Source organism: Podarcis filfolensis (assembly GCF_964270895.1).
Source record: "Podarcis filfolensis genome assembly, chromosome: 8".
NCBI classification, from domain to species: Eukaryota; Metazoa; Chordata; class Lepidosauria; order Squamata; family Lacertidae; genus Podarcis; species Podarcis filfolensis.
Genome location: NC_139611.1, coordinates 52,279,642 through 52,302,974, shown reverse-complemented (window position 1 = coordinate 52,302,974; position 23,333 = coordinate 52,279,642). Strand labels below are relative to the sequence as shown.

The 23,333-nt window shown below is 51.2% G+C and overlaps 1 protein-coding gene across 2 annotated transcripts in view; it reads right to left on the bottom strand.

Moving 5' to 3' along the window:
* Window positions 1–23,333, bottom strand: part of FCSK (fucose kinase) — a 30,370-nt gene that overhangs the window by 4,260 nt on the left and 2,777 nt on the right. The window contains exons 3-20 of one of the 2 annotated variants that reach the window (XM_083624866.1): window positions 23,169–23,320; window positions 22,679–22,729; window positions 22,322–22,447; window positions 22,057–22,129; window positions 21,722–21,819; window positions 21,022–21,102; window positions 20,294–20,413; window positions 12,552–12,726; window positions 11,794–11,921; window positions 11,191–11,292; window positions 10,264–10,434; window positions 9,943–10,013; window positions 8,691–9,067; window positions 7,547–7,757; window positions 6,183–6,349; window positions 5,448–5,675; window positions 4,598–4,741; window positions 3,448–3,567 (exon numbers count right to left, since the gene is read on the bottom strand). In XM_083624866.1, the coding sequence (XP_083480992.1) occupies window positions 3,448–3,567; window positions 4,598–4,741; window positions 5,448–5,675; window positions 6,183–6,349; window positions 7,547–7,757; window positions 8,691–9,067; window positions 9,943–10,013; window positions 10,264–10,434; window positions 11,191–11,292; window positions 11,794–11,921; window positions 12,552–12,726; window positions 20,294–20,413; window positions 21,022–21,102; window positions 21,722–21,819; window positions 22,057–22,129; window positions 22,322–22,447; window positions 22,679–22,729; window positions 23,169–23,320 (2,595 nt within the window). Of the gene's footprint in view, window positions 1–3,447; window positions 3,568–4,597; window positions 4,742–5,447; window positions 5,676–6,182; window positions 6,350–7,546; window positions 7,758–8,690; window positions 9,068–9,942; window positions 10,014–10,263; window positions 10,435–11,190; window positions 11,293–11,793; window positions 11,922–12,551; window positions 12,727–20,293; window positions 20,414–21,021; window positions 21,103–21,721; window positions 21,820–22,056; window positions 22,448–22,678; window positions 22,730–23,168; window positions 23,321–23,333 lie in introns of both variants that reach the window. The other variant, XM_083624865.1, reaches the window with a different exon arrangement.

The following is a 23,333-nucleotide window of genomic DNA, read 5'->3' as shown; positions in this document are numbered from 1 at the left end:
AGGAATTTGGTCAGGTGGCAGGATTTAAGTTGAACAAGTCAAAAACTAAAGTCCTTGAGAAAAATTTAACACCGATTGAGAAAGAAAGGTTTCAGAAGGAGACAGGCCTAACATTAGTAAAGAAAGTTAAATATTTGGGGGTTAACATGACTGCTAAGAACTTAAACTTATTCAAAGATAACTATGAGAAATGTTGGACAGAAGTGAAAAAAGATTTAGAGATATGGTCAAATCTGAAGCTTTCCTTGTTGGGCAGAATTGCGGCTATAAAGATGAATGTATTGCCAAAAATGTTATTTTTGTTTCAATCTTTGCAAATTTTGGACAAGATGGATTGTTTCAAGAAGTGGCAGAGAGACATTTCTAGATTTGTCTGGCAGGGCAAGAAGCCCAGAATAAAATTTAAAATACCAACTGACGCAAAAGAAAGAGGTGGATTTGCCCTGCTAGACCTTAAACTTTATTATGAATCGGCCGCATTTTGTTGGCTGAAAGAATGGCTGCTTCTTGAGAACACAGACATTTTGGATTTAGAAGGTTTTAATAATGTTTTTGGGTGGCATGCATATTTGTGGTACGACAAGGTTAAAGCTCACAAAGCATTCAAAAACCATATTGTCAGGAAAGCATTGTTCAATGTTTGGGTAAGATACAAAGACTTATTGGAGAATAAAACCCCAAGGTGGTTGTCACCAATGGAAGCAAAGGCACTGAAAAAGTCCAATATGGAGGCCAAATGGCCGAAATATTGGGAAATATTGGAACAAGAAGGAGACAAACTGAAACTGCAGAGTTTCGAGAAATTAAAAGACAAGGTGCGAGATTGGCTTCATTATTTTCAAATAAGAGAGGCCTATAATTTGGATAAAAAAATTGGCTTCCAGGTGGAAAAATCAAAATTGGAAACTGAATTGTTAGAACCCAAAACTAAAACACTTTCAAGAATGTATAACTTGCTGCTAAAATGGAACACGCAGGATGAAACAGTTAAATCTGCTATGATTAAATGGGCACAAGATGTCGGTCATAACATTATGTTTGCTGACTGGGAACAGTTGTGGACCACAGGTATGAAATTTACGGCATGTAATGCTCTAAGAGAGAATAGTATGAAAATGATATACAGGTGGTACATGACACCAGTCAAGCTTGCAAAAATATATCATTTGCCCGATAATAAATGTTGGAAGTGTAAAGAAAATGAAGGTACATTTTTTCACCTTTGGTGGACGTGCCCAAAGATTAAGGCTTTCTGGGAGATGATATATAATGAAATGAAAAAGGTATTTAAATATACTTTCCTTAAGAAGCCAGAGGCCTTTCTCTTGGGCATAGTCGGCCAATTGGTACCAAAGAAGGATAGAACTTTCTTTATGTACGCAACAACAGCAGCAAGAATACTTATCGCAAAGTATTGGAAGACACAAGAGCTACCCACCCTGGAAGAGTGGCAGATGAAGCTGATGGACTATATGGAATGGGCGGAAATGACTGGCAGAATCCGAGACCTGGGAGAAGAGTTGGTGGAAGAAGACTGGAAGAAATTTAAAGACTATCTTCAGAAATACTGTAAAATTAATGAATGCTAAAATTATGTTTGGATTGGCAATAAGTGGTAATTAGCAACAAAAGTTAACAAGAATATGTAAAAAATGTATTGATAAATGGACGAAGATATTGAGTTATAATATATTATGATATAAAGTTAAGAGAAATGAAAAAGGGTAAGAATTTGCTGAATTGATTATGTAAATGGGAGTACAAAGGGGGGAGGTGTGAGGAGGTCAAGGAAACAAGCATATGAATTTAAAGATATCAAAAAAAATATGGATTTGTTTTTTAACTTCTTCTTTAACTATTTGTTTTTTGTATGAATTTTTGTATGTTTTGTGTTTTCTTTTTTTATTGTTTATCCTTTTTTGTGGTTTTTTTTTATTCTGTAAATCTCTACTTTTTCTGTAAAACCCTAATAAATATTTATAAAAATAAAAAAAATAAAAATGTATAATCAGACATGATAAAGCATGGGGTAGAATTCACATTATTAACATCACTTGAAGTCCTTTTATTTGTCCAGGCCTGCAGAATGATAATGGCCATTTAATTATTGTATTTTGCTGATGGTTTTATCCCGTTCTATGTTGTAAGCTATCCTGGGCACCCTTTGAGTAGGAATCGTGCCATGGAGAGGGGTTAATCAAAAGTGATTTTCCCTGTCAGATTGAGCACCTTTCCATGATGTCTCATCCTCAACAATATTAGGAAGTAGGTGTAAGAAGCAGAATACCAAAAATAGATCCTTGCTTCAGCCAATATAGATACACCCACATTGGTTTATCTGAATGTGAATGCTCTGCCCCAGTGGCAAAGCAGCACTGAATGTAATTATCAAAAGAAAATGACACTCAGAAATGGTAAAGACCCTCCTCCTATGCATCCCATTGCATATCTAAGAGATGCAAATGAGGATCCCCCCCCCCCCCCCCGGCCATCAACCCAGCCCTTCCCTTTGGCCTGAAAGGGCTGCTCTGCCTTCACCCTCACTCTCATGCATCCCACCCACTGCTTTTTCCTCTTTGACCTAGAACCCTGTTTGCTTCTAATCACTTTTGGCTCCTCTCCACCCCTGGGCACAGGCCCAGATCACAACCCTGAAAAGCTGCCTCTGAAAAACTCTTTCACTGCACAAGAATCCTTTCATCACAGGTCTGGGTCAGGGCTGTTGGTGGGGGCTCTGCCTTTTATTATGCACATTCCTTCAGGGCAATGTCAAAAACACAACCAAAGGGCAGAAGCTACTGGACTGGCCCAGTTGCTTGGAAGGCACCAGAATCCAGACTGGTGTAAGATCTGTTTATGTGTTACTCAAGTGGAGAGCAAAAAGCAAAGCAAGAAGGAGGTCACTGACTTAGCTGCTTGGCAGAAGGGCAGGATATGACATTTTAAAAGGAGCAGCATAGAACGAATAAAAAAATTCATCCAATGAAACATACAGACATGGGAATCAGACATGGCCTGGACTGTGGAGAAGAGGGAGCAGTTTTGTGCAAGCAACAGAAACACCCCAAAATATCTTCTGGAAGAAAACAGTCAACAGCACCTTTGAAATCACAGCAGTCAAATGAACTGGAGAGATTTCAGCCAAGTCTTGATCACAGAATTATAGAGCTGGAAGGGACCACAAGGGTAATCTCGTTCAACCCCCTGCAATGCAGGAATCTTTTGCCTAACATGGGGCTCGAATACACAGCCCTGAGATTAAGACTGTCATGCTGTACCGACTGAGCTACCAAGGCAGATGAAGAAATGCCTTCAAGGCCCTGCTAATGCTATATTTGAGGCTAACTTCAAGAAAAGGAGGACGAGATGGCACTGAGTTAGACATCTCCCTTTCTGCGGATATTTTGTTTCTTTGGCATGTGCAGCAGAACAAATAAAAGGTCTTACCTGTGGTGAGAACCTGCTCCAAATGCAGCACAGCGTGGATGAGGGATTCAACGCTGGTGGAGTGCCCAGATGCCTGGTATAAAGAAGCCATCACAGCCCCTGCCAGGATGCTGCTGGTGCCTATAGGAGAGAGCAAATGAGAACAACATGGCTAGCGGGGGGGGGGGGTGGAGGCCTACCAGTTTTTTTCTTTGTCACTGTAGCCCTATGCCACCCTTTGGATCCCACAGCACCAGACCAGAACCTTGTCATGAGAAGGGCCAGACTAGGTCAGACCAAAGGCCTCTCTGGCCATGTAGATGCCTCTGAGAAGCCCTACAACAGCCATCTCCAGCTGTTGCTCCCTGGTAGCTGGCACTAGTCAATGGCAGAGTGCCTGGAAACTGGAGGTTCCATGCACCTAACATCTCATATTCTACTTCTGTTTCTGTTCTTCTGCGGCCAAAAGAGCAGCAGTGGCAAACAAGAGGGAGGTATTGGAAAACTCAAGGGAGCACAAGGTCTGCAGAAGTATATAAAAACCACAACACACACATAACTAGCTGTAAAGTAACATAATATGATATGTAAAAAACTGTAATTTTAATGGTCATATCAAAAAGCACAGTTCCTGATGGCAATGCATCATATCTTCTATATATATTGGAATAGTCCAAGGATTGTCCAAGGATTGTCAAGTCCAAAGGTTACAATGCAGTTCCTGTTGGCAATGAAATGGCATTGCCAACAGGAACTGCATTGTAATCTTTGGACCTGACAATCCTTGGACTTTATGATATCAATATATATAGAAGATAATATATGTTGCCATCAGGAATTGTGCTTTTTGATATGATGATTAAAATTACAGTTTTATTACATATCACGTTATGTTACTTTACAGCTAGTTACGTGTGTGTTGTGTTCAAAAGATGGTTCACGTAATGAAGCAACAGTGGTGTTTGTTGAAGTATATAAAAAAGCACTGAACTTGAATGGAGGAAAGGAAGGAGAGGTGGATGGGGTTCTCATCACATGCCTTTGGGGCAGGGCAGGATACACGAGGCCCCTCTAACGTCAACAAGAGAAATGCTGCCAGAGTGGACCTGAGGTCTTTGCTAGGTCCCCTTGAGCAATGCCAGGCATGCACATAGAGAGGTTGGAGGCATACCCAGTCCTGATCCGTGAGGAAGACGTGACCAGGTGCGGAGTTCAAAGCCGCCTCCAAAGTGTTCCATCAGTTGGTCCCGCAAGGAATTCTGAGAAGTAAGGTCCACAATGTGGGTGCAAATCAAGGCTGCTTTCAACAAAGCTCCTAAGAAGAAGAAAAAAGATGGGAGTGGAAGCCAGGACAGCCCCTTTCTGGCCCACAGTGGAAAGAAATGAGACCTGGACTCGGGATGGGGCTGGCGGGGTTGCAGTTAGGATCTGAACTCGGGAGTGGGAATGCAATGAAACCTAACAGGCCATAGTGGGGAGATCAGGCAGGGGAGCCACTTCAAAAGTCAGCAGGAGTGACGCTGGAGGGCAGGCACAATTCACAGCAAAAGTCAAGATGGCATTGCAGAGAAACAGGCCTCATTCCAAAGCATTGTGATCTAGCAGGTGAGTAGCTGGTCCTGAGGCCCATTAAAAGAGGAGCAAGAGGCTGGCTACTCTCAGGCCTCCGACAGACATGTGAAAACAAAAGGCACATTTTATAGCAGATGCAACTCTGCCTAGAATCATAGGAAGCTGCCTTATAACAAGTCAAACCTTGGGTCCATTTAGCTCAGTGTTGTCTACACTGACAGGCAGCAGTTCTCCAGGATTTCAGGCAGTCCAACCTAGAGATGCTGCCGGGGATTGAACCAGGAACCTTCTGCATGCAAAGCAGCTATTCTACCACTGAGCTACAGCCCAGCCAGTACAGGGCTCCCTACTGCCACCTGATAAGTCTCTCACAGGGTCTCCTCCCAGCAAGCAAGGAAGCTGCCTTGGTACAGTTGCTCCCTTCCCGCTCCAGGAAAAGGTGTTCTTACCAGGTGCGTGAGGCTGGCAGTAATCCCGCAGGTCTTCCAGGTCTCTGCAGACCAGCTCCACCACCATCTCTCCCTCCAGCCTCCCACTGCGGCTAACGAGCCGCAGTTCTGGCTCGGCAATGCGCCGGGCCTGTGCACCAATGGGCCTGTGCCCATCCACCAGGACGGCCAGGTCCACCACTGCACCTCCGTGTTCATATGTGATGGGAGGGGTGTCGCTCCAGCCACCTGCAAAAATTAGCCCAAAGGGGGTCACATAAGAAACTGCACAGCCTCCTGCCCAACCACCCACCCAAGCCCATAACCAAAGAGAGGGACTCTCCCCAGGAGACCTTGCAATGCTGCAAAGGATGCTGGGTGCTGCTTGCACCCAACTCATCCTCTGTGCCCTTGCATGAGACTCTGCACATCATGCTTCTGCTCCTCAGTGAGCCCAGGGCTTGCTTCTGCCTTGCAGGAGATGGATTCCCCGGCACTCAAGGCAGGAGCCAAACGTCACTCACAGCCCCTTCCCTATCAAATCCCCCCTGCACTGTCCTGCACAAGCTCCCTCCCTCCAGTCAAGACCACACTGAGTCATGTTCTGCGGAGCAGAAGGACAAGGGCCCCTGCCAAGCCTCACCAGGCTTGCCAGCTTGGCCCTCTGGGCACAAGGCACCTGGAGTCAAGAGAGGCAAGCGGCTACCTGGCTCCAGAAAGGGCAACTTGACAAGCTCAGGCCCAGAAGCCACTTACCAGAGAGGTCTATTCTGGCTGGGCAGGCCGCTCTCAGCCAGCGGCCCATGGGAGGCAGCGTGGACAGCCTGAGGCTGATGAACTGGCAGGAGGACATCACAGCCTGGCGGACGAGGATCTGCTCGGCACCCTCATAGTGTCGAGCAGCGCGGACAAGGAGGACAGGCCTGCAAGGAAGGAGCAAAGGGAGTCTCTGGTTGCTTGGGCTGCTTCTGCCAACAGCCTTCTCCAACTGGGTGCCCTGCAGTAGTCCAATACTTCCATCAGCATGAGATGCTGTGAGTCAGCATGGTCATAGATTATGCAAGGACTGATGAGAGTTGTAGTCCTAGGCTGGCGGAGGCTGCTTGATTGGCCAAGTGCTTTTCCGTCTCAGTTGTGTTTGCCCACACAGAGGCCATCCTGAAGGAAACTCTCCTTCCCATTTTCCCAGTGGGGTGAGTTCCACTCAGAGGCATTCCAGGACAGAGGCAGCTCTTTCATGCAGGCCCCTAGATTCTTCTCCCGTCCTCTGTCTGCCACCACAGGCTTGCTCTGGAGGGCCACTTGTGAGCCTCTGTCCCTTACACAACTCCAAAGGCCCCCGTGGGCCAAGGCATCTGCTCTGCAATACCCCATGGACATCAGAAGCAGAATCAAAACCTTGGTCTATGTAGCCCAGTCTCTGACTGGCAGCGGCTCTCCAGCACCTTGGCGGAGGAGGGTCCCTCCCATACATGCAGCGTTTTGTTTGTATGCCCCCTTTCCATAGTTAAAACCATGCTCAAGGCAGCTTACAACATGAAAAACATAATTAGAAATATAACAAAAATAGCCATAAACAATAAATAAAACGCATCAGAAGCTGCACAACCAATTTAACAATTCCCACATTAAATCATAACAAGATATAAAAATAAATATACATAAAATTATTATCAATAACAGTAACAACTGCCACCGCCCCTCAACAACATCCCAGCCCAAGAGCCTGTTCAAGAGCCCCAGCTTTTGTAGCTGGAGTCAGTCAGGGACCTGCCCAACCAGGCCAGGTGGAAAAAGGCCTCCCATCACTTGATGCCAGGATTTGAGCTTGGCTCAGGTGCTTTGCCACTGCACACCTGCCCTTCCCCTGGGGCCTCGGAAGACAAGGCCAGCCCACCTGGAGTAGCTGAAAGGGGGGCACATTGAGCATGTTCCTTCCCTCCATGCTCCCAGTGAGTGCAGGAAACAGCATGGCCTTGAGCAGTGATGGCAAGGTGTTCCTGGTCATGTGCAGACTGAGCTTTGCACAGAGAACTTGCCTTTGCCAGGCAGATGGACAGGTGGAGCCAGCGGGAATACAGCTTTATCACTACACACACACAAACACAAACTTGCAGTACCTGTCCAGCCACTTCTTCCTCTCCTTGGCCAGCTCCTTGACACCCTCAGGGATGTCCCCCTTCTCAAGGTGCTGGAAGGCCTGGGCCCAAGCTGCGTTGGCTGCCGGGCCGCTCCGTAAGCCCCCTTCCCCTTTGGCCAGGCAGCCCAGGAGGTCAGCAATGCAAGCCAGGGATCGAGCAGCAACGCCAGGATCTCTGGCCATGGAGGCAACTAGGAGGCAAACAAGAAGTGGCCTCAGAGCCTGAAAAGTGGCTCCTTGGCTTGAAACTGGGCTGGTCCTGGGAATGGCTACACCTGGGAACATTGGGAGGTTTTAATGGGTGTCAAAATGGTCTGCAAGAACTCCCCAGAGCCAGTGGTCCATGGGAGGGCTGGGAGGAACTGTCTCCACAAAGCCTGCGTGGATTCACAACGCAAGTGTCCCTGGAGCCAGGAAGAGTGGAGGGGAAAGAACCCTTTCTAGGAAGACCTTCGCCCACATGGGCAAGGCCAGTCTGCCATCTTTGAAAACAGCCAGGCTGGGCAATGGCAGAGCTGCTCACTGAGGCGCTGGTGGGAATTCTGGGACTAGCTGAAGCAGAGGTGCCCGTTTCCCCAGACTGGGGGAAAGGCAATCCAGCGGCGGCCAGAAGGAACCAAGGTGGAATTCTCACCCAGCCGTTGGCAGGCATTGGGTAGCAGCCGCCCACTTCCTTCCTTCCTTCCACTCCCATATATAGGCACCCTGCAATTAAAAGGGCAAAATGCTGCCCCGGACACACAAACACACACACCCTGCCAGTATAGAATCATAGAATCATAGAATCATAGAATCATAGAGTTGGAAGAGACCACAAGGGCCATCGAGTCCAACCCCCTGCCAGGCAGGAAACACCATCAGAGCACTCCTGACATATGGTTGTCAAGCCTCTGCTTAAAGACCTCCAAAGAAGGAGACTCCACCACACTCCTTGGCAGCAAATTCCACTGTCGAACAGCTCTTACTGTCAGGAAGTTCTTCCTAATGTTTAGGTGGAATCTTCTTTCTTGTAGTTTGGATCCATTGCTCCGTGTCCGCTTCTCTGGAGCAGCAGAAAACAACCTTCCTCCCTCCTCTATGTGACTCTGTCTCTATGAGACCAGTATGAGACCAGTATGTCTCACCCTGGTCCAGCGTCTCCAGCATGGCCTTGTGGTAGCCCTCCAGGGCTGCGGAACGGATCAGTGGTAGGAGACTGCAGTTGCTGTGCTCCATCAGGACCCTCTTGGTCTTGCTCTGGGCCTGCAAGAAGAAGGTGGCCCTGCGGGCAGCCAGCTCCGCCTCCTGGTCCAGGCTCCCCTTCAGCTCCTCCCAGGACATGCGCCAGGAAGTCCGCCAGCGCTGCAGCTGCTCAGCCCCTGGAGGAGAAAGAGGGGAGCCCAAGAGCCAGAGGACATCCCTGACTCCCAGGGGCTCGGAGGCATGCAGCACGGGGAACAGGCGGGCATTCAGCAGGCAGCGGCGGCTGGAAGGGGTGTCTGGGCTCCAAAGGTCATGACTCCTGGGCAGGGCAGGGATGGCGGCACGTCAGTCACTACCACCCAGCAAAGCACGGAAAAGCAGCCTCAACCCCACAAGGAAGGAAGGTGGCAGCCCCCAGCCAGCCCTCCCCGCTACAAGGCCACAAACCAGTAAAGTCCCCCACTTCAAACGATGAACAAAAGGCTGCTTTGTCCCTCATTTTTAACGGGACTGTAAGGATCAAAAATCCAAACTTGCAACACCGATTGTACATTGAATATGAAATACACCCTGAAAGTGTCTCTTGAATGAGTATCAGTTGCACAAATCGAAATCTTGTCTTAATTAGTTAATGATGAGCCCCAGCACATAGAGCTCGTGTCCAAGGAGGCATTTTTAATTTATACAGGTAAAGGTAAAGGGACCCCTGACAATTAAGTCCAGTCACGAACAACTCTGGGGTTGCAGCGCTCATCTCGCTTTAAAGGCCACAGGAGCTGGCGTTTTTCCGCTTCCACAGACAAATTTTCCGGGTCATGTGGCCAGCATGACTAAGCTGCTTCTGGCAGAACCAGAGCAGTGCATGAAAACGCTGTTTACCCTTCCCGCCAGAGCAGTACCTATTTATCTACTTGCACTGTGTGCTTTCGAACTGCTAGGTTGGCAGGAGCTGGGACTGAACAACGGGAGCTCACCCCATTGCTGGGATTCTAACTGCCGACCTTTCGATCGGCAAGTCCAAGCGGCACAGTGGTTTGTGTTATACTTTTCATACACTGTTCAGGGGCAATTGTAGATAAGCAGTACATAAATAAAATAAATGGAGGCAGAGCAGCAGCTCCACAGCACAGGGTGGGGGTGGGGTGGCTGATGTGTGGGGCCCTCAAGAGAATGGGCTGGGACCTGCACACGTACCGTATTCCAGTGCGGAGGAAAAACTCACTCCAGGGCCTGTTCAGGTAGGTGCCGCCTTCTTCTGCCATACTCTAAAGAGAGAAGAGGGCAGGTGTGAGCGTCTCAGAGAAGGAGGAATAACCAAGAGAACAGAGGCAAGGTGAGATGGGGCAGACAGTTCTGGGGTTCTTGAGGTCACCTGCCTCAAGACAAACCGCCGCCCAGCTCTCTGAAGGAAGCAGCAGAGTTGCTGTGGGGAGTGGGATTCCCCAGAGACTTGCAAGATGCCTCAAACCTGTACAGGCTCCTTCCCACCAAGCCAAGCAGACTCCTGTTACACACCTGCCAGTCATCATGATGCCCACTCAGGGTGAAGACCTTGCAAGGGATCCCTCTCAGCCTGACAGTGTGTCCCTGGACAACCACGTCCCGAAGCAGGTAGCTCCTGAGGGCCACGGAGGATGCCACGTCCAGCCCAGTGAGGAGGCAGCCAGTGTGGATCTCCAAAGGACCCTGGAGAAAAAGACCAAGGGGACTTGGGCATTTGTAACACACACTCAGCTCTCCTGCCGCTGCAGAGAGTCCACATGGGGCTTGTTCTTTGGGTCTCTGAGTAGAGTTGGCAGGACAGCTGGGAGAGAGGGGAGACTGATTGCCCACTGCCCCAGGGCAAAGCCCACCCGGAGAAAGCAGGCCTGAGATCCTGGCTCAAGGTTGCTGCAGCTAAGTCACCCTGTCTGCCTGAGTGTCAGGCAACTAGCTGGCTGGGGAGAATTGAACTCTCAAAGCAAACGAGGGTAGGCAAAACACCAGCAGCTCTGGCTCTCTGCAGCCTGTTTACAGCATTTCTGCCCCCCTCCTTCCCTCCAAGGAGCTCAAGGTGACGAATGTGGTTCTCCACCCCTTCAGTTTATCCTCAGAGCAGCCCACTCAGGTAGGTCTGGTTGAGGGGCCCTGACTGGGCCAAGGTCACCCAGTGAGCTTCAGGGCTGAGTGGGAGATTCAAACCCCGGTCTCCCAGGTCCTAGTTCAACCCTCTTAACCCCTACACCACACTGAACCTTGGGTCCTTGTCCTCCTCATATCATCTCCTGCCCTGGGCCTGATGCTGCCAAACCTCAAGGCTTGGCCTAAATACCAGCTCTGGGATGGTTCTTGCTCCAAATCCACCAAAGATGACCCTGTGTCGCCAGAGAGAGAACTTCTGAGGCTCAGCAGAGAACAAGGGCAGTTGCCAAACTTCTTACTCCCATCCCCAGCATGGCCCACCTTCAAGCGGCAGTGCTGGATCACGCTCCCAGGCCCCACTTTCACTGCTCCCTCCAAGAGGCTGTTGGTGACAGAGCAGCCCTCAGCCAGCAGCTGAGGCTCCTGCATGGGAAGAAAGAGGAGGAGGGGTCATGGTGAGGCAGGGAAGTCCAGGCAGTCTTGGCAGACTCTGCCTACATAAGCTGCTAGTCCTTATGGGTGGGGAGCAAAACATGCAATCAAGTGGGGCAGCATCAGGTCAAATGCAAGGACCCAGAGCAGAGCTTAGCAGAAGGAACTGCCCCATATGAGCCCCATAGCAGCTCTTTGCCCCTTCCCCTTTGGCAAAAGCTGCTTCTTCCGTCCTCAGTTTGTGCCCACGCCTTCTAAATTACAAGAAAACCAGAATTTTGGAATCTTAATTGTGGAAAGTTGTCTCATCAGCAGAATGCACATAGACTTCAGCCTCACCCAGTTGCATATCACACCTGCTGCCCCACCCTGCCAAGCACACACACAACTGTGCTGCAGAGAAGGGCTGCTGGGGTGGCGTGAGGGACCCTCCCACCAAAACAAGGCACTCAAGAGCCTCTGAGGCATCCCCCAACCAGGGGTGGTACTCACAGCCACATGGGAATGTGCCACTTTGCGGAAGGCCTTGCTGCGGGCATTGCCAGGGTGGGGTGTGAGGTGGCGGATGTGGTCACTGGCAGACATGGTCATGTAGTCATAGCAACCCTCAGGGATGTACACTGTGAAGAGGGAGGAACCAGAGGCCACAATTGGCACCTCAGAGGATATCCCACACCAACAAGGCCTCCTAAGGCCTCAGGAAGGAAGGTCAAAAGAGGGAAGCCAGAAACGTGTTATGTAGCCAGCTCAAGTCCTGCACAGAGTAGACCCACTGAAATCAATAGACACAGCTGACTCTGGTGTGCTCTGAGTAGAACTTAGCTGCCTATACAAGCCAATGTGTTTTGTCTGCCCCAGGGATCAGGATGGCAGCCCCTCTCCTACCTCCTGCCAGAGGAAAACAGCCTCCCGCCACTGCAGAGGAGGAGATGGAGAGATATGCAAACTTGTTTCCCTGGAGGCAGATATTGGGATTTTGTGTGCAGTGTGCCCCTTGCCTCCCCGCTGGGTACCCTTGCCCACACCCTAGGACAGAAAGCGATGCGCTGCCCCAGAAAACCAGCATCGCCAAATGGTGGAAGGGAGGCCGATTTCACCAACCAGATGTTTCTGACAACTCGCATCAGCCCCAGCATTGTATAGCTGTGCTAGCTACAGCTGATGGGTCAAAGTTCAAAACATCTTGAGAGCACCAAGCATCAGGCTGGAGAGGCTGGCTGGCATTGGACGAGGCAAGTTCACAACCTCACCCATTGTGAGAGGCACAGCATGGAGAGCTTTCCACAGCACGGAACGGGCACTTCTCTCTGACCCTGCCTCCTGGACATTGTTGCCGCTGCCCATCCCTGGTCTCTGACCCTTCACAAAGGCCTCTTCGCTGACTCCCTGGGCCATGCAGAGCAGGATGTCGAAGAAGAGAGAGAGCTGGCATGAGGGAAGAACAAGGAGGGGGCGAATGAGTCTTCTGGACAAGGAAACATCTGGCTCCACAAGGAGACACCCAAGCAAAGCATTTGCACATCATGACAAGTGGAGGGACAGTTTCCAAGCTGTGCAATGGACTGACTGGAGGAACAAATGGGGTGGGTGGGAGAGATTGAAGGAACACTGTCTCAAGTTAAAAGCTACCCAGAGGGGCTTGTGGGGATCTGCAAGGAAGCAGGCTTAAGAGCATAAGGAAAGCCTGCAGGATCAGGTCGGTGGACCATCTCGTCCAGCCTCCTGCTCTCACAGTGGCCAGCCAGATGCTTGGGAGAAACCCACAAGCAGGAACCGAGCACCAACAAACTTAAAGTAGCACGGGGACAGACAAAGGAGGACACCTTCACCCCAGTGTGGCTCCCCTTTATCACATATAGAGGCCAAGAAGATAATGACCTATCCAACCCAACAACATATGAATCAATATGAAAATCTGACCCAACGACCCCATTCTCACGCATACAAGCAAACCACATTGCAATCAGCCAAGCTCTGATAGAGGACCGAAGCACATGATGCTGACACAAACACCCTGCACAAACATTATGAAACAGAAAATCATTATCCCTACCGTCTCTCCCCACCCCGCCCCGTCTCTCTCTCCTTTCTCTTTTCTCCCAACTGCATAATGCAGATGACAACAGTGTTTCATACCGAATGCAAACAAACTGTGGTAAAGACTCTTATGAAATGAAAGTGGAGACACTATATGTACTTTTCTTTGTTTATTCTTTGCAACACTGTCTTGTAAGTACTCAGAAATAAATGGGGCTATTTTATCCAGCCCACAGCATTATGGGCTTTTCAAGGGAGGTGGTTCAAAGTTGATTTAAGTAGCTTTGAAAGGGAGGGGAGGTTTAAAAGTCCACCCGACAGCTCCTGGAGTCTTTTACTGATAAAGGTTGGCAGATATTTTCATAGGTTGAGCCTTTTTATCAGGGCCCTGCTTTTGCCACTTACCATCTGGCCTGGGGCGGGGCCTGAAGCCTCAAAAGGACTGCTCGGCTGCCCAGGACTCCCCTGTGAGTGTCTGAGGGCCCTGCCCTTGCCACTTACCATCTGGCCTGGGGTGGGGCCTGAAGCCTCAAAGGACTGCTCGGCTGCCCAGGAGGACTCCCCTGTGAGTGTCTGAGGGCCCTGCCCTTGCCACTTACCATCTGGCCTGGGGTGGGGCCTGAAGCCTCAAAGGACTGCTCGGCTGCCCAGGAGGACTCCCCTGTGAGTGCCTGAGGGTCCTGCTCCTTCCTGCCACTTACCATCTGGCCTGGGGTGGGGCCTGAAGCCTCAAAAGGACTGCTCGGCTGCCCAGGAGGACTCCCCTGTGAGTGCCTGAGGGTCCTGCTCCTTCCTGCCACTTACCATCTGGCCTGGGGTGGGGCCTGAAGCCTCAAAAGGACTGCTCGGCTGCCCAGGAGGACTCCCCTGTGAGTGTCTGAGGGCCCTGCCCTTGCCACTTACCATCTGGCCTGGGGCGGGGCCTGAAGCCTCAAAAGGACTGCTCGGCTGCCCAGGAGGACTCCCCTGTGAGTGTCTGAGGGCCCTGCCCTTGCCACTTACCATCTGGCCTGGGGTGGGGCCTGAAGCCTCAAAAGGACTGCTCGGCTGCCCAGGAGGACTCCCCTGTGAGTGTCTGAGGGCCCTGCCCTTGCCACTTACCATCTGGCCTGGGGTGGGGCCTGAAGCCTCAAAAGGACTGCTCGGCTGCCCAGGAGGACTCCCCTGTGAGTGTCTGAGGGCCCTGCCCTTGCCACTTACCATCTGGCCTGGGGTGGGGCCTGAAGCCTCAAAGGACTGCTCAGCTGCCCAGGAGGACTCCCCTGTGAGTGCCTGAGGGTCCTGCTCCTTCCTGCCACTTACCATCTGGCCTGGGGTGGGGCCTGAAGCCTCAAAAGGACTGCTCTGCTGCCCAGGAGGATTCCCCTGTGAATGTCTGAGGGTCCTGCTCTTGCCACTTACCATCTGGCCTGGGGCGGGGCCTAAAGCCTCACAAGGACTGCTCCTGCCACTATCTGGCCCAGGTGGGGCCTCACAGGGACGGTTGTTGCCACTGATGCTGCTACTGCCCATGAGGACCCCGAGGGGCGCAGAGTTCTTTTTAACATGTTTTAAAATGTTCCTTTCCCTTTAGATTTTTATATATGGGGGTGGGATGGATGTTTGGGTGGGCTTGGGAATTCGTTAGATTTTGATGAATTTGTAATTTTTGCAGTTTTTATTTGTATTGTTTTATTGTTTTCTGGGTTGTTTTGTTTTTTGTTTTTATTGTTTTAAGGTTTTATTGTTTTAGGCTGCGAAAGAATAACATTAATTGCCATCAATGGAGGCTACTATGAGGCTTGGGATTGCTACCGTGGAGGGGCGAGGGAGGTATGGCGGTGGGGGCAGATGTTATAGGCGAAGGGGATCGAGATATGGATATGCTCGTACCCCTTCCAATCTGCGCCTCATCCCGAGGGACGAGGGTAGGGCGAGCAAGGACTACTCACCTCCGTCACTGGTGCTGTGCAATGCCAGGTCTATAGGCAACAAAACCGCCACCCTGCGAGATTTCTTTATCTCGCAGGGGGTTGACCTGGCTTGTGTGACGGAGACCTGGGTGCGCGAAGGGGCAACAGTTACCTTAAGAGAGATGGCGCCCCCGGGTTTCTCCGTCCTCCACCAGTCACGGACTGTGGGCCGGGGGGGAGGGGTGGCATTATTAATCCGGGAAGATTGTTCTTTCAGGGCTCTACCATCACCATCGATCCCCGGCATTGAATGTGTTGGCCTAGTGTGGGGCTCCGAGGAGAGCTTGGCTGTCTGGCTGGTGTACCGGCCACCTAGCGCACCAGCAGCCACCCTGTCAGGCCTATTGGAGGCGGTGGCCGGCTGGGCCTTGGAGTTCCCTAACCTATTGGTATTGGGGGACTTCAACATCCATGCTGATGCCACTCCCTCCTCACAGGCTCTGGACCTGGTGTCTTCCATGGCGACACTAGGGCTCTCCCAGTTTGTTTCGGGCCCCACACATCAAGCAGGCCACACGCTGGATTTGATCTTTGGTGTAGGTATAGATGTGATCATGTCTCCTTCGATGAAGGTGCCATGGTCTGATCACTACGCTCTGAAAGCCAGGATTGACTTTCCACCCCCACCCTGCTTAGGTGCCGAGCCGATTTGGGCTCGCCCGCAGAGGCTGATGGACCCTGATAGATTCCGTCAAGCCTTGCGGGACCTTGCTCCCCCTGGCGACTCATTGACTGAGCTTGTTGAGGGCTGGAATATCCAGCTCCTGGCAGCCATCGATGAGATCGCACCGAAGCGCCCTCTGCGACCCCGCAGAAACCGGGCTCCCTGGTTTACCGAGGAGCTCCGGAAAATGAAGCGGGACCTCAGACGGCTAGAGCGAGTATGGCGGGGTGCCCGTGACGGAGCCTCAAGAACATCTTATAGGGCTTTTATGAAAACCTACGAGATGGCGGTGAAGGCTGCTAAGAAGTCTTACTTCTCGGCCTCCATTGCATCCGCTAGCTCTCGCCCGGCGCAATTATTTAGTATAATCAGGTCTTTAACGTCCCTTGAAGGACAGTCAAATTTAAATAACAATTTGACACACGGCTGTGAGGCATTTGCGAGCTTTTTTGCGGAGAAGGTCTTGTTGCTCCGCCATGACCTCCCTGCCAATTTGGATACAATAAAGGAACTGGAGGCCCCTCGACTGTCCTCGGGTCCAGTATTGGACCACTTTGACCGGATATCCCCAGCCGATGTAGACAGACTCCTCCGAGCTGGAAAGCCCACCACCTGTCCTCTCGACCCGTGCCCGTCTTGGCTGATTAGAGCGTGTCCAGACGAGGTGCGGGCCCTCCTGGGGGATATCATCAATTTGTCCCTTGGCACGGGGACATTCCCAGGGGAACTGAAGGAGGCAGTGGTGCGCCCGCTCTTAAAGAAAACATCATTAGATCCTTTAGATCTATCCAATTACCGCCCGGTTTCGAATCTTCCGTTCCTGGGTAAGGTGATTGAGAGAGCGGTTGCTGAACAGCTTGGTGGGTTTCTGGATGAAACATCGGCTCTGGATCCATTCCAGTCTGGCTTCCACGCTGGTCATGGGACCGAGACAGCTCTGGTTGCCCTAACAGATGATCTTCGTAGACAGCTGGATCGAGGCGGGTCGGGGCTGCTGATTCTTCTAGATCTGTCAGCAGCTTTCGACATGGTCGATCATGAACTTCTGGACCACCGCCTTGCCGACGTGGGGATCCAGGGCACAGTCCTTCAATGGCTGCGCTCGTTTCTCTCTGGTCGGGGACAGAGGGTGGCGCTTGGGGGGGAATTGTCATCGCGCCACTCCTTGGTGTGTGGAGTACCTCAGGGTGCGATACTCTCCCCAATGCTTTTCAACATCTTTATGCGCCCCCTCGCCCAGCTTGTCCGGAGTTTTGGGCTGGGTTGCCATCAGTATGCCGATGACACCCAACTCTATCTGTTGATGGATGGCCATCCTGACTCGGCCCCAGACACACTGACCAGATGTCTGGAAGCTGTGGCTGGATGGTTACGTGGGAGCCGGTTGAAGCTAAATCCTTCGAAGACAGAGGTCCTGTGGCTGGGACGGGACGATATGGGATTGGGGGGGCAACTCCCATCTCTTGCGGGGGCGCAGTTAGTGCCAGCACCGTCCGTTAAGAGTTTGGGTGTAATCTTCGACACCTCCCTTTCCATGGAGGCGCAGATTGCAGCTATAACAAAGGCGGCATTTTTCCATCTCCGCCAAGCTAAGCAGTTGGCTCCTTACCTCTCTCGCCCTGACCTAGCCACTGTGATCCACGCGACGGTCACCTCCAGACTGGATTATTGTAACTCGCTCTACGTGGGGCTGCCCTTAAGACTGACCCAGAAACTCCAGCGGGTGCAGAATGCTGCAGCGAGACTCCTTACGGGGTCTTCGCTGCGAGATCACATTCATCCGGTGCTATATCAACTGCACTGGCTCCCGGTGGAGTACAGGATCAGGTTTAAGGTGCTGGTTTTAACCTTTAAAGCCCTATACGGCCTTGGACCCTCGTACCTACGGGACCGCCTCTCCTGGTATGCCCCACAGAGAAACTTACGGTCTTCAAATAAAAATATCTTGAAGGTCCCAGGCCACAGAGAAGTTAGGCTGGCCTCAACTAGAGCCAGGGCTTTTTCGGCTGTGGCTCCGACCTGGTGGAACACTCTGTCACAAGAGACTAGGGCCCTGCAGGACTTGACATCTTTCCGCAGGGCCTGCAAGACAGAGCTGTTCCGCCAGGCCTTTGGCCAGGGCACAGCCTGACTCCCTCCCTCGGCAATCTTCGCGGAGCTCTGGCCCAATAGTGGCCAGTGGCTTGAATTTAATTAATTTTATAATGAATGATTTTAGAGTGTTGTTTTGTGTTGTACTTTTGTATTGTTTTATTGTTGTTAGCCGCCCTGAGCCCAGCTTCGGCTGGGGAAGGCGGGATATAAATAAAATTTATTATTATTATTATTATTATTATAATTTGTTCATTAGAGCTCCTACTCACGCAGCAGAGACTCAGTTGAGACTTGACCCAGCGCCATCTTTTTTTCTCTTTGTTTATTTGTTACACAAGAAAATCTTTAATAAAAACAAAAAATTTAAGAGCACATTTCTCTCCTGCAGTTTCTAGCAACTGGTATTCAGAAGGCTACTACCGCCAATGGTTGAGGCAGAGAATAGCCATCATGGCTAGTAGCGGAGGATCGCTGGGCTCAGACGAAAGCTCACTCACTGTTCTGCAAGGTGCAGAAAGAGGGAAGCTGTGCAAGCTCCAGAGGTCTCTGTCTTAGGGAGGTGTTATTCCGCCCCCCAAAAGGGTATTGCATATGGAAAAGGAGAGGAGAGAGAGAGGGAAGGGGCTTCTCAAAGTGCCCCCCCCCAAAAAAAACATTTATTGTCGTTGTTAATGCCCATTGAGAAGTGGAATAGCTGCTTCAGGGGGAAACACTGAATACCCTTTAGGCTGCTTCCTTCTTGGCCAAAGGCAGCCTCACTTGTATAAGTCACAAGAAGAGGGAGGGAGGGAGGCCATTCCTCCACCACACAAACACACACACCTGCAAAAAGCTGCCAGAATTCAGGAGTAGAAAGAAATGATGGGGAAAGACCACAAGCAATTATTATTACAGACTGAATCACGGCATAAATTCCACCAAATACAAGATGAAAGCAGAACAAGATGCAGACACAAATCTCTGAGAACAATAATAAGATCAGTTAAACAAACTCAGATCTTCCACACACACGCTAAAGAAAACATTTCATCAGGTACAAAATTGATCTTCCACAAAAGGTAAGGTTACACCTTAGGGAAAGCCTTCCTCTAAACAAAAAGGACTTCCATAAGCACTTAAACATCATCTCAGGGGGTGCCTGACTGTTTTGGTTGGAAACTCATTCCAGAGAGCTTATGCTGCAATACTAAAAGCCTGGTTTCTAATGCAGGCTAAAGACACCTTTGGGGCCAGCAGTACTCTGCAATTGCAGGACAGCCATCTATGGTGCAAGGCAGCTCTTTGACCCTTGAGATATGAAGAAAACGCTTTTGTGACAGATTATACAAAAAAGCCCTCTCAGGGTCAGATCATGATGTCCTTGGCAGCTTGAGGCATTCTTCCCAATACCCAAGAAACCATCACTGCAATCGGAACACTAAAGCCAGTCCAGCCTCAATGCCACCTGCCTTCTCATAGGGGAAGATGGGGAGCGGGCAACACAACTGCAGCTCTGTTGTAGCGTATTTTGGTGCACATGGGCATCCCAACATTTTGCAGCTGGAGCACTGAGCTTCCAAAACAACCCACCAGGAAAAGAGGTAACTCAAATGGAGGAGAATTCACCATGGAAGGAAAGCCTTGAAGGGCTTGCAAAGCTGCAATAGGACCTGAGAACACTAGCGTGCTCACAATCCTCACAGCGCTGCTTCCTGTAATAGCTGTTACTGTGAAGAAGTGGAGGGGGGAGCACATTCTCCCAACAACTCAATGCTGCAGTTGGAGAACAGGGGAAATGCTTTGCCCAGGAGATGTGCTAGGAGGTGGTGTTGGGGACATCCTCTGGATCACTTGCATTGACTGGAGGCAGCAGCCCATTCTGGGCCTGGGAAGACCCCAGTTGGTGCCCTCCAGATGCTGGCTGCAGATGGTGGGAGCTGTATTCCAAGAGGATGCCATGTCAGCTGCCCCACCCCCATCCCCCAGCTTGACTTGGCAACTCTTAACACAATCTTCAAGAGCACTTTAACCTCAAACTCAGGTTGTACTGGCCTTTTGAAGGCTGACTCAATGGGCCCAAAGCCCCACAGCTCACTCACCTGGCCTTCACCCTGCGACCATCCATTGTGGGGGGCTCTGGCCAGGGGCTTGCTGCCGGCCACTCGGGACTTCCCCCAGACCAGCTGCATTCACACCTGGGCAGATTCATCTGCAGCCACCCAGGTGATTTCCTCTTCCCTAACCTGCCTCTTCTTAAGGGCCTCACCTGGATGGCGGGGGCTCCTGAGTCCAGCCCCATGTAGGTGCAGGCATCAAGGGGTGGGATGACATGGGTGGCCAGAAGCTGCTCCGCTGCTTCAGAGGAGAAGAAGACAACCCCACACACCTGCAGGGGTAATAAGAAGCTCAGCTTTTCTAGGGTTTTCAGCCCTGCAGACTAGTGAGATTTCAAGAGTTTCAGGCAGATGGTTCTGCAGCAGGCTTGCCCTGCAATTGAGGGCTCACCCACACTTAATTTTTGCCCTGCACTTTCTAGCTACAGGTCCATGCTCTCCCCCCCCCCCCAATTTCCACAGGAAAACCAGCTCTTTGATGCAGAATCAGAATACATAGCAATTTGGGTTTCCACGGATTGCCATTTGTTCTGGTTCAGTCTACCTCTGGATACCAGATGATGGGGAATAACAATGGGAAAGGTGAAGTTTCACTCGGGTCCTGCTTGGGGGCATCTGCTTGGCTATGGTGAGAATGTCGGGTCGGCTGGAGGCATGGATGATACCCAGGCAAATGACAGGAACGTTTCCAGCTTGTCCCTCCCCTCAGCGTGCAGCTCTAGGGAGTTCTGACAGCCTTTCTGATGATTTATAGTGATTCATGTCTTGGAGACATTGAGCACACATCCAGAAACTCAACAGAGAATAGGATGCTGCACTAGATGGGTCTGATCCAGCTGCAGGGCTCTTCTTGTGACTCCAGCCCAGGCCCAGAACTCACCAGCGGGACCTTCCCGTCTGGCCCCACGCACTGCCGGATTTCGTCTTCGGGGCTTTGGTAGAAGATGTCTTGCACCACCCCCTGGAGGGACAAGGATGAGCAGAGTTACTCCAAGGAGCGTCAACAGCTAATGCACTTGGGCAGCAATTATCTGTGAAAGGAGGGCCTAACGAGACACGGTGCTAATCACTCTGTTGGCTTTTTTATTTTTTATTTTTCTCTGACATTGTAGCCCGGAGACTGAGGCTTTCACCCTTTGTCTCCTCCACAGTCCTGATCTGGGCTGCATCTGCCAAACCACATCTACAGCATCTGCCCTGGAAGGAAAGATACACAACTATGTCTTCTTACGGGACCCATGAAAGTAGTGGGGCAAGTGAGGAGAGGCATCTTCAGATGCTGCCAGGTTTGTAGCTCCCATCAGACCCCACAACCAGCATGGCTAATGGCCAGGGAAGATGGGAGTGGGAGTTTAGCAATGCCTATAGGAAAGCAAGCAGCCCAAGAGAAGTATGCCATCAAAGGGGAAAACACCCAAAAGAACTCTGGGCCTGAAACTTGTTGTTTGTTACTTTTGGGAATTGTAGAGGCTTTCCAGCCCAAGTGCCGAAAGGGTCGTCCAGGATGCTCCTCTGCCTGTCCCAGGCAGGGGGTTATAGGGGCAACCGGGTGGCTGCTGGAAGAGGCTTGGGCAAGGTACCTGAGTGTCAGCGAGGTAGACTCCATGCTGCCTGGCATAGGAGATGCTCCCGGGCACAGCAATGACTCTCACCCCCTGGAATCCATGCCAGTCGATCTCTGGGAGGGGAGGGGAAGCATTCAGCTTTACATCAGATTTGGCAAGTCTTGCCCATTGAGGAACACCCACCCACAACCTCCCAAAATAGAAATCAAAATTAAAGGAACACCTCAAAATGAATCAGGGGAGGAGAAAGAAATCACTTTTCAGCTATTCCTCAGGACGCAACCTCTTCCGGCTTGCAAAGAACCACCACTCTCTCCCAGCCAGTCCTTGCGGCCTCCCATACACCTCACCTGTCATGGTTGGGACTGTGAGAAGCATATCTGTGCTGGAAACCCAGACCCCTGGGGGGGAGCCTCTGCACACCTGGAAATGGAGGCAAGGAGGAGGAATCTGAGCCTGTAGGAGCAGGAGCAGCACCTCTGAGCCCCTGCAAGACGGTGGGGGTTGGCAGGGAGAGGAGGTGAGTGGAAGGCTTGCCCACAATCTCAGCAGGGCCAGGGCAAAGCCCACCAAGGCACTGAAACAGGATGGCCTCCAAGGATCCGCCCTACTGACCTGGTGCATCAGGGTTGCAAGAAGGCTGTCCAGGTTGCAGGTGAGTGCCTCAGCGGGGGCCGCAGGCTCCTCCAGGGGGAGGCAGGTGAATGCTCGGCTGCAGTCATCGAATAAGAAGTCCCGGCCCTGGCAAGAAGGAAAGCAGAATAGCAGAGCAGCAGAGGGAGCAGGCCGAAGGCACAGCCTCCAAGCACTTGGGCTGAGGATTAGGAGCAGGTCGTCCCACCCGAGAGGAGGGAAGTCTCCTGCTGTGGAAGCTCTTCTCCTTGGTGTCTGACTAGAAATGAGGCACTGCCCTCTTGCTCTTCTGAGGATCACACCCAAGCACGGTCAGTGCAGCCCCACCACAGAGCTCACCATGTGCAGAATGAGGATCCAGGCCTTTTGCAAGACATCAGATGTGACCACCTGGAAGGAACATCAGAGGGGGGTCTCTTAGATTAGGAAATACAGTGGTCTGGAAGCTGAGAGACAAAAGAGGTGCCATGAGCAGGGCAGAGGAGGCAGAAGGAGGCAGCCTGGGGTCAGGGATCCTAGGAGTCCATTCTAATTACTGCTTTCATAAATGTCTACATCTTCTATTAGTTTGATTTTTAAAAAATTAAAGAGAAATAAATAAATGTCATAAATGCATAGAGAAGGGGTGTTGGCACTTAGCTGGCCACTGTGAGAACAGGATGCTGGGCTAGGATGGGGCCTCGGCCTGATGCAGTGCTGTGATGGTACCAGGGCAGATATCACAACATTGCCTTCCCATACCTGCTCAGGCAATAGGTGCCCTTAGGCATGAGGGTGGGGGGATTCGGCTGGTGGAGGTCAGTTGGCACTTGTTTTCTCCCTTGCTCACCGTGTAGCCTGCTCGAGCGCTCAAGTGCTCAGCTGCCACCAGGAGCGCATTGAGAGTGGCTCCTCCACTGCCAACCTGGCCCTTGGGGTCTTCAACCGTGAGCAGGATGGGCTGTCGCCCCAAGGAGCCCCGATCCCTGCGGATCTCCAGCTCTGGAAGCCAAAT